The sequence below is a fragment of the Ambystoma mexicanum genome, chromosome 2p (genome assembly GCF_040938575.1).
Source record: "Ambystoma mexicanum isolate Mex_15411 chromosome 2p, UKY_AmexF1_1, whole genome shotgun sequence".
Lineage (NCBI taxonomy): Eukaryota > Metazoa > Chordata > Amphibia > Caudata > Ambystomatidae > Ambystoma > Ambystoma mexicanum.
The window spans coordinates 1,177,944,156-1,177,959,875 of NC_090923.1; the positions used below are offsets into that span (position 1 = coordinate 1,177,944,156).

Below are 15,720 nucleotides of genomic sequence, written 5' to 3' on the forward strand. Positions count from 1 at the left end.
CTGCACAACAGACCAGAGGAAGAGAAGAACTGAGGACATCAGCGAGCAGCTGAGAAAGTCTTCCTGGGGTCTCGCTGGAATGGACCTAATCATGAGGCTAAGGAGAAGCAGAGCCGAGCCGAGCGGCATGCAGAGACGCTGTGGAGCAGCGAGAGCAGTGGAAAGAAGCCCAAAGAGCCGGAGAGATGAACCTCAGTCCCAAGAAGCCCCAGTGACGTACCAAGGGCCTAGTGAAGGTAACGGGTGGTACGGAAGAATGGGAGGAGACACAGGTGTGCAAGCGGGGCAGGCTAAGGTGAGACTCCCTCGGCTGAGAAGCAGTAACACGGCTGTCGGGCCAGAGAAGGGTCAGTTGTGCAACCAAACGAATCTTCCTCGCAGCAGTAGCAGAGATAAGCCCACTGACCACCAGAGAAGGGTATGGGACCCCAAAACAAGTGAACTAAATATTTGAGGAAGTCGTCCTCACAGCAGTGGCAGAGAATAGCCGACTGACGACAAGAGGAGGACTTACTTTACTAAATTTTACTTCATTAAATTTATAATGTGCACACAGACCCATAGGCTTTAGGGCGCAGACCTGGGAGAAAGTGGCAAGATAAAATCCAAGTTTTAAGGCTACAGAAAAGAATTCTCCAACACCAGGAAATGGGAGTCATTCTCCTGTTGAGGAAACTAAAGTCTTTTAAATATACCTGAGAAACGCCAGGGGAAGGGAGTCATTCCCTCTGGCCTTGTTCTTGAGGTGTGGACCAATACCAGGAACATTGAGTCATTCCACTGGTCCAGTAACTTGAGTTGTACAAGATTTTATTGGAACCACAAGCCAGGGGAAGGGAGTCATTCTCTCTCCCCCCACACCCTTTTACAAGAGAACATTTTGGGAATGACACCCGAATACCAGGAGAAAGGAGACATTCTCCTGGTATAGAACGAAAAATGTTACAAGGTTTGTTGGAACTACAAGCCAGGGTGAAGGGAGTCATTCCCCTTGGAATCCTTTTGCAAGAAAACATTTTGGGAACAAACGCTGAATACCAGATTCTCCTAGAAAAGAAACTGTTGGATTATATTACTCTTTTAGTTGTAGTGTAAGGGATAGAAGTAGGTTGGGACACAGGACAAAGTTTTATTTTGACAGACATTCTCACAGATTCTTTGAGGCAGGTAAACCCCTCTTAGGAGATAGGGATAGTGAAGGTTACGGTAACTTTTACTATAAATAAAGGTTTATAGCAACCAACATGCCACCCTTGTGTCAGCTTTCTTCTTCAACACCCTTACAATATATAGATGAACGTGAAGATTTGCAGAAACTATTAAGAAAAACATAAGTATGGAGGACCTGAATGAAGCTCCAGACAGTGAGGACAAGCTCCCAGTCTGCCCAAAGTGCTGCATTGAGCCGATTGAAGAACCATGACCAGCCTCCATAAAAATAGACAGTACCCACAGAGAGGGCCCTGTGTGGAAGAAGTGAGGAGAAAGCCCACACATTCATAAAGAAGATATCAATTTTAAGGAAAGTCATGAAGCTTTGCATGATCAGCTATACTGGCATTATCTATTGCGTGTTTCAGGATCTCTAATCAGTAACACTCTAAAGAGGGAGTATCAAGTATCAAAGCACTGAGAAGGTGAACGAAGAGGGGATTCAGTTTCAATTGAGCCTTTTTTTTTACGCAGTCACATTTCTTGCAACACATTCAGTGATGCAGAAAGATGGTGGAAGAAAGACAGTGGGCCATCTCAGTGGAGTGGTCATGGCATATAATGATGGGGAGAGGGGCCACTTAAGGGAGAAGCCAATACAGGACATGGAACAAAGGAAGCGAGGCAGCAGGTCCTGAAAGAAAAACTAATCTGAAAGCTCAAACGTGCACAAACTTGGAGATTGTGGAATAAGAGGATGTTGAGTTGAAATGCATAGGGGGAGGAGTCCCCTTTTATGCAATGGGTGGGCAAAGCAAAGGTATCCTAATTTTCCTATACAATTAAGGTAAAGTTGCAGAAGCCATATATGGTGTTTGCTAAGCATGAATACTTGCAGGGGTGAATCAGTTCTCTTCTTGATACGGATATAAATATAAATGGTCTGATGGGCAATCTTACAGAAAGCTTGGAGAGAAAAGAGCTCCCAGGTCTCATGGCCAGTTAAGAGTGCCATAATAGCGCAAGAGAAGACATACTACAGGGAGGGTGCTGCAAGTTACCCACTACTGAGGCAAGATCAGAACGACTTGAGTATCAGACTGGGAGTAAGACTGGGAGTATAGCAATTCTTACTAATGACAATTCTCACTGTAAGTGGATCATAAGGCTGACAACAAATATATTTAATGGTCAGGGGCTAGTCCAAAATTATCGTTCTGATCAAATACAAGGCAATGGCTTTCTTGTCTTCACCTTTGACCAAGAACAAATTACTTACATCCCCAGCAATGTTTTGTCTGATGGATTAGTCCTTCCTCCCACAGATTTCCAGGTGACCAGAACTGTCCCGATAAAACAGCAACTGCAGTGGGGGTCATCCGAGACTTCTTGAATTTCAGGGAGACGCACAAACTGTAGCAGGTGGCAGGTGTGGTGTAGGTGGGTCAACATCTGATCTGGAGTGCAGGCTTAACTGGTCCAATCGTTCAGATAGGGACAGACCCAAACTTTGTCCCTTCTAAAACACATGACAGCTAAGAGCTTGGCGACGACCCACTGAGTACAGGACCATCCAAAGGGCAGGACCTTGAACTGGAAATGGGTGTTTCCAACCAAGAACCTCAGGTACTTACTTGAGATGGATTGGCACGTGGAAGTAGGCATCCTAAAGTCCAGTGACAGCAGCCACACCTGTAACTTGAAGGACTGGAAGATCCAGGCCACAGTGGCCATCCTAAACTGGTCCTTGACCAGGAACAAAGCCTCAGATCCAAGATGAGGCGCAGACCCCCATTCCTCGAGTACCAGAAAGTAAAGCCAGATACATCCCATTTCCAAAAGGCACAAGCTCTATGGAGCACTTTTCAAGAAGTTGATTAACTTCTGCCAGCAGGGGTAAAAGACGAGGACGACATTCAGAGTGTGCTAAATGAAAGGGAGGTAATATCCCTGCGAGATGAACTCTAGGACCCATGCGTTGAAGTGGTGAGCTTTCACTGACTAAGGCACAGGCACAACCCCTTGCCTCAATCGAGAAGGATGGATGAGGTCTGATTCAGAGGGGCTTTGGACAATGGGATCCCAGAAGGGAGGGAGGCCGAGGCAACACAGCTTCTTTGTTCTCCTCTGCCCTAACCTGGGCAGGGAAAATGCAGCAGACCTCGCAAATGGGGGTGTCTCAATCCTGCCATGGTGGGTGTAGGAGGAAAAGCAGAAAGGAATGACCCCCTGAAGAGAGTGGAAGTGGGCTATTGTGAAACAGCCAATCCTAGGGATTTTGCGGTAGCTTTGGAGATCTAAAGCATCTCCAGGGATTCATCCGCCTTCTGTACGAATTGATTTGTCACGGTCAAAGGGCATATTCAGGAGTTTTGCCTGGGTGATAGAGGCAAACCCAGATGTCTGCATCAATTAATGTCTGCAAATGACAGAGCTGGAATCCATGGCTCAAACCACAGTCTGCCATATCCAGGCACGACTTGAGTATGAGGACGGCCTCTTTCCTATCACTATCCTGGCACGTGGAACCACTTGCATCAGCCCTTCCATGAAAGAAGAATCTCATGGTCACTTCTTTTGTCCCCTGTACGATAAACTCAGAGCGAACAGTGTAAGCCTTTTCTTGGAGAAAAATACTTCCCTTCAATGTCAGCAAGCACTTATTACAATTCCAGATGGAACTACTTGTATAATCATGGACAACTTTGTAAATGCAGCACTTTATTACAAGCACATTTTTAGCTGGTTTATAAAGGACTGATTAAAACCTGGCAATTTGATTGTTCTGTCTCTTTAATTGGTGAAATGATGTTTTGAGTGTGTATGTATTCGCTTTTATGGAAATTCCAGAACCAATAAACCAATAAACCAATTACCTCCTACAGTTCTTGTTCTGGCACGTCCCATCTTCCATTTTTACCTTTTTCATCCCATCAACTTCTCCATCAATACCTTCCTAGTTCCATCACCAACATCTGTACCTCCGTAGGACACTTACTTGCTCTTCCAGTTCCTGACAAATCCTCTTCATTACCCCATTAGTTGTTTCTTATGCCGCTCAACCACCTCCTCGAGTTTCTCTTTCATCCCTTTCCTTTTCCTTTGAATTCACAGTGCTTCCCTAGGCCACTTACCTCTTCCTTCAGTTCGTCCAGGGTTTCAGAGGTTTCCCTCAGCATCTTCTGGTATTCTTCCAAATGAGCATCTTTTGTTTTTGCTGCCAGGGTATTCCTGAGAGTAACACAGAAAAAGAAAATGTTGGCACCCAATAATTGAAGACATAAGCACGCAAGACTTTTGCCATCAATCCCCAGGTTAGCATTCTGGAGGCCTAACTTTCAAAGGATTGCTCCAGAGCGAATGTAGCAAGGGAATCATGAAATGTAATGGGCTAGATTTAGATCAAGGAACAAAAGATTTGTGAGATTTATGCCAGCTTAAATTGAAATGAAGGGACAATAACAAGTGTATAACATGGTGGTGAAAAAGTATGCCAATGCAATTTGATTATTTTAAACAATAACTAACGGGCACCAGGGATGTTAGAGTTATTCACTAGAGGTATAAATGATGCTATCAACTTTTACATTGCAGTTGATTACAACAGTCACAAGAACATGCATCTCTAAAAAGTGTCTTTGGTGCCACAGAAACAGCAGCAGTGCCAGACAAAATGTATATCCCAGTGTTTGTTGTATGTTGCACGAAATGTATCACCACAACATGGCGGACCTATAAGCAAAGTGCAGGATCACAAATGTGCTAATAAATGCTGCATGGAAAGCCAAGTCAAAATCATTTAGCAGGGAAGTGTGTAGCCTACAATTGTAAAAAAGTGCCCCCCCCCCACTCGTTTATCAGTTATAGGGGTCTTCATGCCACATATAAGCCAAAACTATGTCATAGAAGTACAGATAGGAGGGAGATGGGATGTGGGGAAGGACATGGCTTGTGGATGTTGGTTTTCTTTTACCCACCTATTGACCTTCCACGGCCATGGTAATCTCTTTGGCCATCCCTACCCACTATGTACCCCTTCCTTATCAAAACACCCGTACTATGGGATCTCTTTGAACTTGCTCTATTGTGCAGTAATATGTCAGCTTTTTATGGGGCAGCTGTTGTATCTAAAAAGTGTGCAGCTGCAAATCAGCTCCTGGCATAGTTAGTGCCTTAAGCAAGTGCACCTTCATCCAATTGATTTATAATCCATATTCTGCCCTTGCATCAGTTAGTTGTAATTCCTGTTAAAAGCAAGCACTGGCAAAGCCAACAGTTTTGGCTTTTATCGGTATTAGATAGGCATATGCCAGGCCTCTGCTATCATTTTCCCGCAAACTCATTTTCCAGCGGTTGCCATCCCCTATGGCAGTGTCCGGCAAATTTCAATGCCATTCCCACACTAGCTTGTCAATGCTTGTATATATAGTGAGGGAATTACCATGCCAAATAGCAACATGAAAATTCATTTTTGCTTACCAACTTTAAATTAATCAAAGAATTCCCCCGTGCCACACTCCTGGTCACAATGTTCTGGTAGCTCACAAAGAAACCTATCGTAGCAGTTGTATCAGAGCATTATCCAATGCATAAAACTACTAACTCCACTTCTTAGTATATTAACTGGTCATATTCAAATCACTCAACCTTTTGATTACTCACCTATGCACGGCACTGGCTTCTCATTTCATCTTTAAAACTCAGGACATCCTGTCCTTTCTCTTCTTCTCTCCTCTCCCCTTCCTCCCTCTACACCCTACTCCTCCTATGGCCCTTCTTCGGCCACCTCTACTCCCTCCTTCTCTGCCTTTCCCCTGTTCTCCCCTGACAAGGTTTCTAGACAAGTCCAATCTATGAAAGTCTTTTCAAAACAGGTTCATCCCTGTTCCTCCAAAACCATCAAGGACCACATTGACTCCCTGGCTCCTGCTCTGGCTGACATCTGCAACCACTCCTTCTCCACTGGAGTCTTCCCTTCCCCTCTGAACACTCCCTTGTACACCCTCTTCTTAAGAAACCCTCTGCCGACCCGTCCTGTCTGTATTGCCCAATCTCCATCACTCCTTTCCTGGGCAAACTATTGGAAAAGCTGGCCATCCCCAAGCTCAATCTCCACACTGAATCCGTTGGTCATCTCCATGATCACCAGTCTGGCTTCAGAGCTGCCAGAAGCACAGAAACTGCTCTCCTGAACATCCGTGAAGATCTGCTCTCCAACCTTGACTCCAACACCCCTTGTGTCCTCATCTTACTTGACCTCTCGTCTGCCTGTGACACGGTGAACCATGCTGTCAGGCCCTGGCGTGGCTGACTTCTTTCCTCTCTGATCGACCCTCCCAGGTTGAACTTGGGTCCTTCCTCTCCTCTATCTCTACATGTGGTGGTCCCCAGCGGTCTAACCCCTCTCCCTGGCTGTTCAACCAATACCTGGCACTTCTTGCCCACCGCATTGCCACGCTCTGCCCCAACTTCCAGTGCTATGCGGACAACACTCAGCTCATTTTCAGGCTACCCTCAACCACCTCTTCTTTTCCCTCTCATCTCTGTCTGTCCGCCATCCAGGAGTGGTGTGCCGCCAATGATCTGTCTTAATGCCAGTAAGACCGAGATTCTCCTCATCACACACGCCCCCTCCTTTCCCTTCACTCTCTGGCCGGCCTCCCTTGGTCCTCTCCATGCTCCCACATGAGGCTAAAAGCCTCGGGGTCATCTTCGACTCCACACTCTCCTCACATCTCTGACGTCTCTAAGAAGTCACACTACCAGCTGCACCTCCTCAGAGGTATTCTTCCTATCCTTCCCCCTGAAGCTCACTGTCTCCAGAGCTCTGGTTCTCTCTAGGCTGGACTACTGCAACAGCCTCTTTCTAAATCTGCCTGCTTCTACTCTCCGCCCTCTGCAACTCATCCAGAACAGGACTGCAAGACTTGTCCTTGGCCTCAGGCCCAGGGACCATATCTCTCCAGGACTGAAATCTCTCCATTGGCTCCCAGTGGCTGCGAGGATTAAGTTCAAAACCCTCTGCATTGTCCACAAGGCCTTCTGGGGCCTGAGGCCTCAATACCTTCAACTCTCTCTTCCTAAATACCTGCCTTCTCGAGCTCTTCGCTCATCCGCCTCCAACTCCCTCAGGGTCAGTCGCTTCTCCAAGCTACGAGTTAGTGATAATTCTCTTTCTTCGGCTGGGGCCTCCCTCTGGAACAGCCTCCCTGCCTCCCTGAAACTTGAGGAGAATCATCTCCGGTTCCAGAAGCACCTCAAAACCCTTCTCTTTGCTTCTGCCTTTTCTCCTCCTGACTTCCTGGCTGAAACTGCATTGGTTACCTGGCGACCTTCCGATCTTGGGCCCAGGTCCCCTCCCACGCCAGTCGCACACCTGCACTGCCTTCCTGGTAACCCCGCACTTGGGGACTGTTTCTGTAACTCTACAGTCCCATTACCAACACTTGACACCCGATGTCTGCACTTTCCCTTGCACTTTCCACCTGCTGGCCGTATTTTTTTATTTTATTGCTTATTCATTCTATTATCCCCATGTACTGCACTGTCCCTTCCCTGCTTCCCCCCTGCACTCTCCCATTTCCCGCTTCCCATGCACTTGCGCGATCTGAATGACACCTGGCCTAGTATGATTGTTGTCTTTCTTCCCTTGGTTCCCCCTCCCTTGCCTCGTCGCGGCTTGAAACACTTGTGTATAGGCACGTTATAAATGCCATAGCATATCATTATACCACTAAAACCATAGGAATTAGTAAGAATAATTGCAGGCCAAGACCAGTTAGGCGGGACCTACGTGTGCGTCCCCTTTTATTATGCCCTCTCATGTCGGCCTTCCTAATATGCATTACCAGACCCCAAGATCGCTTGAAAATAAATAAAAGAGAAAATGTTCTGTCCTTAATCAGTAGGCCTGAAGGTTGGTAGGCCATATAGGTTTATCCGATTCATAAAAAGAATTTATCACATTAAGGATTACTAAAATAGTAATGGACAAAATAAACACATAACGGCAGCTGTTCTAGCAAGGTAGCCCAGCGGAGAGCTGATCAGTCTACTGGGTGGTTCAGGGACACTTCCAAAGGATCAGGCCGGCTGGATCTCCGAGAACACATGAAGAACGGTTTGTCCCACCAGTCCAGTGTTCGATGCACTGTGCAGGGCCTTCGCAGATCAGGTAGTCAAACAGGGCTTTGCCAGCCCAAATACAGGAAGGGATGCTGGGCCTCTTCAGGAGTCTTCTTCGGTCCTTCAGTCTGCTGTTCTTCTACACATGATTCTTGGCTCCAATGCAGATCTGAAGAAATGGCTCTTCTTATCCAAAATCCTGGCTGGAAGCAAGTACACACCCACCAATGGTAAGGATCTGCACCATTCAAACAGCTAGCAGTGGTCCAATCAAATTCGTACCATAATGCCGCCACTATTGTGGTGACATTACTAAAACTGCATCGGAGCGCGGTACAAAAATCCCACCCCCCATTACTGGCCCCAAGCAGAGCAGGGGTTGCAGGGGTGTCCCCTGCTTACCATTGTGTTATGCGGGAGTCAAGAAAGTAAAATAAATAAAGAAATAAATACATTTTAAAAAGTACCCTGCTGCGTCAGCTCCAACCCACAGGGATAGCAGGGAGTCGGCGGTGCACACAGAAGTCGTAAAGGTAAGTGGGGTTGGGTAGGGGGATGTGGGCAAAGTGATATATCAGATAACTGCGCCGTACCATAATTGGCATCGACATGTTCGTCGGCACAGTTACAGGTGGCACAGTGATCAAATAGATTTGTCCAATCAGGGACAACTGCTGATTTCACTCTAGTGCGCACCCAGACTTTCAGGCACCACAGATGTGAAGTGGAACCAGACAGTTTCACCCCCTCCCTGAGCAACACACACAAAAGCATCGCTAGCATGCGAAAGCTGGGCTTTCCAGGGCAAGTGCATGACCCTATGGGATTTTGTGACCTGGGAAGGCAAGAAGGTGGCCAACCAATAATATGGCCAAAAAACAAGCGCAAATCTCGTGGCATTGCCATTTTAGGGCACTAGCACGTTTAGAAGCCATACATGGTAAATGCGAATGTGCGCAAAAATGAAAAAAAGATTTAATTGCTGCAACCAGCTTGTTTTCAGGCACATATAAAAAGTAACCAACAATCCCAAGTGTGCAAAAGTATCCCCAGTGCACTGCATTGCAAGATGCTGTGTTCAATTTTTTTTGTTTTCATAAAACATAATACAACCAACACAACAGTGGAGCACCTACAGCACAATGCATTCTTGTGGAAACAAAGCTCAGCAGATATGATCATCTCAACAGATGGTGTAACTGGACAAATCAATCATTTGTCTCATCGGGAGCAGAGTCCGGCTTTGGCAGCAAGTATTGGACATACGGTGCCCATGCATCCAGTGGCCCGGCGCGCAGAGTTGCATATAAAGGCCAATTCGAGGACATAGCAGTAAGCCACATCCTCCAGCCAAGCTGAGACCCTTGAAGGGGCCTCTTCCACCAAGACATGGCTACCCTCCTGCGAGCCAGTGCCAGAAGAAGTCCGGCCAGCCATCGCCTATGCCCTGGCAATGATCTAGTGTAGCCCAACAGACTCAAGAATGGATCCCCCACCCATTCTCCGATTGCGACACATTTTATAGTGGACATCTGCCCAGAACCTTGCGATGGTTGTACAATTTCCGGCTATCTGCATAAAGTCAGTGGGATGGTCAGGCAGCGAGTACATTCACTCGAGGTGTCTGCATAGTACCTGTGCAGTCTGGCTGAGGTATATTACGTTTGGTGTACAAAATGAAAGTGGATTTGTTTAAATGTGGTGTTCAGTGAGATCCTTCGGGTTCGAGATGATCTGCATTGCCAATCTGCATCACTATCTCCCAGCCTAAACTAATTTCCAATTTGTGCTTGGGACCCCTTACCTCCCATGGGATGTCCACATGAAGGAGATTAGGCAACCTTCGCCATTAGCCAGAATGATGCTGTCAAGTACAAGACAATTGGGCAGTGGATACAGGAAAGAAGGGCATCTCCCCTTCAATATATTCCATACCCGAAAATACATGGAATTGTCTAAAGAGGTCGAACCTCCCCTCTCCCTGAGTTGGTCAATTGCCATGATTTTCCTCATCAGGGTAAAGGTCCCTGAACCGAGCCACCCCAATCTTTGTGACCAATTGTATGTACACCCGTTCCTGCGTGATCCCCATCCACACAAAATGTCTGGCTGCTATCAAGGGTAGAAAAGGATCCCAATACTAGTATGTCAGCAATCCTGTGCCAGATGGCACATATATTGTGTACAATGTAACCTATTCCAGGATCCAGTGTACATTTATGCAATACTGCAGTCCCAAATACATCTGTAGCCACTACGTATTTGCTACTTGTACATGGGATCTAAGGAATTTGGTGGCACATCAGTATGATGGATAATGAGCTTGTGCTGCCCAGTAGTATCCTTCAAAAGCAGGTAAAGCCAAACTTTCCCCGGAGTACGCCCAAAAGAATCCTGCAACGATCTCCCTCAAATTTGTGAAAAATACCACTGGCAAATACATAGGGACATTAAAAAAAAATAATAATAAAAAAAAAAAAATGATATGGTCATACTACCGAAATTCATTTTATCACAGAGATCCGCTCCATCAAGGGGAGTGCAAGGTCCACCCACCTTTGCATTTGGTCTTTAAGTGAGTCCACAAGCCTTTGGCATTTTCTCGAAGTAAGATATCTGGGTCCCGGGAGACCTCTATGCCCTATGCCCATTTATTTAGTATTCTCCCATTACCAACGGAGACCAAAATCATCAGTGGCGCTCGTAAAGGGAAATCCCACAGATTTACTATGTAGACCTAAGAAACCCCCGCATTTAATGATTTGTCTCAGCACTGGTGTCAGGTAGGTATTGGGGTTGCTTAAATATAAAATCACATCATCAGCATAGAGTGAATATAGCAGCCTGTGGGGCCCTAGTTGCATACTTCTATGCAAATGTACCCCACAAAGGTAAGCCACAAAAGACTCCATTGCCAACACAAAGAAGTGGAAATGGGTGCAGCCCTGCCTAGTCTCCCTTCCCATTATGACTTGATCCGACAGGTGACCATCCGCTGAGACTCAGGCGGAACGAGAAGTATAAAAGGAGTTGCACCAGTTTAATATACTCATTCCCAAAGTCCAGGTTTCTCCCACACTGCAAAAAGAAAGGGGCACTCAACAGAATCAAATGCTTGCTCAGTATCCAGCAGCACAGCCACTGTCTGCAGACAACGGTCTGAGGCAGCAATGACCCCATAGGACAATTGATCTGCCAAACTAAACAGCGTCAATGGGAGAAGCCGGTGTGCAAAGACATTGGCAAATATTTTGTTACCCACAGTATGGTCTACCTTGCCGGCGCACCAGTGTCTTGGGCAAGTGGTGACGTTTAGGTGCTGCAGTAGGAGCAAAGTGCCCTGGCAGACAGCACCGGGAGGGACTGATGACTGTCCCCCGGAGCCCTTGCACAGTTGCTGCAGTGAACACCATGCTAGGAGAAAGGCATAGAGTGTGACGCGATGTTGGTTCCAGTAGAGGCAGGCAGTGGAAGCGCAGCTGAGGCTAGCCAGTGTGGGCCAGAGGGACTGGTGAGGACACCTGGGGCACAGTTAGCTCATTGCATGGAACACCAACTGGAGCGCTCCCTGTGGCGAGGAGGCGGCAAGGGAGATCAGGTGAACTTGAGCTGCACTTTTTCCCTATTGAGTTCTGCATTCAGCATGATTTACACTACTTGGCTTCACATCACCCTTCTGCGGAGTAAACCCTTCTCTTGGAAGATCTTTCAAGGGCAACTTACTTCAGAGGAACTCGTGGTAGAGTGATTCCCCCTGCTGAAACGCTGCAGTTGACTGCAGGGGGAAGGTTAGTGATGTGTGCTCCCGCCAGGACGCAGGAGTTGAAGTGCAGAGAAGGGGGGTGAGGTGGAGAACCAGGAGTGCAGCACAGCCCCTGGGATAGCTGGGATCTGAGCATTACTAACCCAGACAGGCGTGCCATAAGTGGGTGCTCACACAAACGGGTGTGCCTTGCCCTGGGCTGTGGATCCTCAGGCGGGTGGCGCACAGCCTGCAAACTCTGAGGTGAGCAAACATGGACGAGCCTGTGGATGACACTGCGGGGATGGGCCACCGACTACAGGCTGTGGTGCACCACTCCAAATTCATACCACCTGGCCAGGCACAGTTCATAGCGGGAGCGGGGCCTCCTGTGCAAGGGGGCACTTGGGCCAGACACCCCTAGTCATTCACATATTATATATATATACATATACATATACATATATATAAGGTTTGAGTGGGCTACCGCCTGCTGCTGTCGGTGGGACGCCTGCAAGGGTGCCTGCGAAGGCCTGGACCTGGAGGTGCTGTTGCATAGGGCGTACTGGACCCAGCTGGTGACCCTTGCAAATACCCGACAAGCATAAAAGAAGCAAAGGCAGACAAACAGTCATGGAGACCTTCGCCCAGAAGGATGACATGAACGCTCCCATCCACCCCCTGTCTCCAACACCTGAAGCGGGTTCTTCCCCAGTGCCTCTGAGCCAGCAGGAGCAGGGCCAGATCCTTGCAGCCATTGCGGCACAACATTACATTGTTACTTGAACATAACATCGACTAACTTATCGTAGATGTTTGACCTCCTTAGGCAGGATGCGCGCTCGCTGAATGACAGGCTGGGCACAACCAAAGCATTGACACAGGAGAATAGCACCAACATCAACAGGCGCCAATAGGAGATCAGTGCATTGACTGACAGTGCAGGCTCTGGAACGCAGGGATGAAGATGTCGAAGGCAGAGGAATAATGCTATTAAGAGAAGTTGTCCAAGGCACCAAGACGCATGGCTAAACGGCCCCGCCAGTAGCTAAATGCTACTTGGCCAGTTTTACACAGTTTGACAGTGTTTTTGCCCATTGGGCGTTTTTTCTGTTTTTATTTTTTTGCAATGTTTAGATTGTTTAGATTGCTTGTCTATTTGGTCCTGCTTGTGGGGCGGTGCAAACCCTCCTGCTAATTTGATATTTGGGTTTGCACTGCAGCTGTTCTCTGTCTGTGTGGTTGATTCCCCCACCCTCCGAGGCATCACATTCACTTTGGCTGATGATTGAGGGCGGGCCATTATTGTGTGGGAGCTGGAAAGTTGGTGCTGGGGAGGATGAGGAGAGTCTGGGGAAGCACGAGACCCGGAACACGGGAGATATGGCGCATGATGGGCAAGTTGCAACTTTGAATGTTCGTGGGGATCAATGGGTTACATTAAACTGATTAGAGTGCATGCATACCTGCGGAAGCTAGGGGTAGGATTTGCTTTATTACAGGAGACGCACCTCACCAAGGACAGGCAGAATGTGAGCGCCAAGAAGTGGGGCGGGCAGCTGTATGGTTCCCCATTCTCCGCGTATGCAAGGGGCGTTCTTGTGTGGGTGGCGCCAACCATCCCCTTTAAACATTTAGACATGAAAAAAAGACAATGAAGGAAGAATGGAATTAGTGGATGGGTTCTTTGTGGATAAGGAGGTGTGCATTATAAATACATATGCTCCCAACCATGACACGTTTCTTACATGTCACTTTACTCCAGGTTGGCATTTTACAGGAATGCCTTATGGGGAGGGACTTAAATTGCACTTGGACCCATTGGTTGACAGATCTGACAACAAATACCGTAGGCCTGCGTCCCTAGCCAGAGCTTTAAATGAGATCCTGCGGAACCTTGACCTGGTAGAGAAGTGGAGGATGTTGCATGGGAATGACCGCGCATATTTGCAATATTCCATGCCACACAGGGTGCATACCCGCCATGACTACTTTACAGGGCACGAGGTGCTGATAGAATTCACAGAGGCTGTTTATAAGACCAGGGTCCTCTCTGACCATGCCCAGTTGCTGGCCACGTGGAGGATGAAACTGGATAGGACTCTGATCCCGACCTGGAGGTTGCAGGCAGAAGCATTGCAAGATGTTTCATTTAGAGCGCATCTGGGCGACATGATAGATACTTACTTCGAACACAATGTGGGTAGCGTGGATAGTGTGGGCACTATGTGGAAAGCTTTCAAGACAGTGATACGGGGAGAGGCAATGGGTAAGAGGGCCTTCAGAGGGATCTGTTACACTCCCTAGCCAGCACAGAAGCTGAGATCAAGGTCGCAAGGTGTAGGGACGCGGTGAGAGGGGCAGAGTCGGAAGACCTGATCCAGCTGCAGCAGAAGTGCCTTTCGGACTGGGAAAGTTTGACTTCGCTAGATACATGCAGAGGGGGATAAACCAGGGAGGCTACTGGCATGGCTGTGTAACAGGGAAACTACACCAGAGATGTGAGATTAACAAGGTATTTTATCATAATGAAACCTTATATACGTCAGTGGCGGAAACTGCCGGTTCTGAAGTTAGAGAAGCACTATCCACTATTAATTTGCCCCGCCTCAACGCTGCACAGAGATGTGCTGGATGCCCCTCTCACTGTGGAGGAGCACCTGGTCACTATCTGTGCACCGTTGACGGGGAGACTCCTGGGGCTGAGAGCATACCTGGGGAATTCTATAAGGAATGCACTGAAGTACATGCCCCTAGACTCCTTGAGGTGTTGCAGGAAGCATATGAGTTGGGGATGCTCCCACAAAGCCTGAGGGAGTCAATCATAGTCCCAATACTGAAGCCTCACAAGTCACCGTTACAGACCCCTCTCTATGGTGAATCAAGATTGTAAGATCCTCACAGCTGTACTGGCAGACAGAATGAAGAGGTCGATCGGTACCCCGATATATGCAGATCACACTGGTTATGGCCCGGTCAGGAATACCTTGTGGACCTTGAGGAGGCTGTACCACATAATTGACAGCACCAGGCATCTGGAGCTGGATTGTGCAGTTGCATCCCTAGAAGCTGTCAAAGCATTTGACTCACCTGGGAGTGGCTATATGAGGCCCTTCGACAGTTTGGTGTGGGTGAGAGTTTTCCAAGATGGGTACGGTCGGTGAACACTTAGCCAGTGGCGAGGGTGCACAAAGGCAAACAGATTTCTAACAAGTGGGAATTGAAGAAAAGGCACCAGGCAAGGATTCCCACTGTCCCCTATGCTATTCATTCTTGCCTTGGAGCCGTGGTGTTCCTGTGTATGCAATATGCTGAGGCTGGCATTTCTGTTGTTGGGGTGAGGCACTTAATTTCTCTATTTGCAGAGATGCTTCTGCATTTCAAATATCCTGAAGAGAATCTCCATCTCATACTTGACAGGTTTGCAGACTTCTCAGGCATACACATCAACCATCACAAATCCTCCTAGTTCCCTCTGGCGGGGCTTGCTGATCTCCATCATAGCCAATTGCCCAACTTGGATTTAAAATGGGAAACCAATTCTTTCAGGTACCTTGGTGTAAATGTTTGGCGGGATGCTCGCGCTTCACATGAGCACAACACACGGAAGGTTTTGGATGGAGTGGTCAACTATGGGATTTTGGCGGAAGCTCCCCCTGTCAATGATGGGGCAGGTGGTGCCCTTAAAGATGGTGGTAATC

The 15,720-nt window shown here is 47.7% G+C and overlaps 1 protein-coding gene across 1 annotated transcript in view; it reads right to left on the reverse strand.

Moving 5' to 3' along the window:
* HAUS7 (HAUS augmin like complex subunit 7) overlaps window positions 1–15,720 on the reverse strand; it is a 262,504-nt gene that overhangs the window by 40,127 nt on the left and 206,657 nt on the right. Inside the window, exon 7 of the mRNA XM_069645349.1 lies at window positions 4,287–4,383. Coding sequence (XP_069501450.1) covers window positions 4,287–4,383 — 97 coding nt within the window. The remainder of the gene's footprint in view (window positions 1–4,286; window positions 4,384–15,720) is intronic.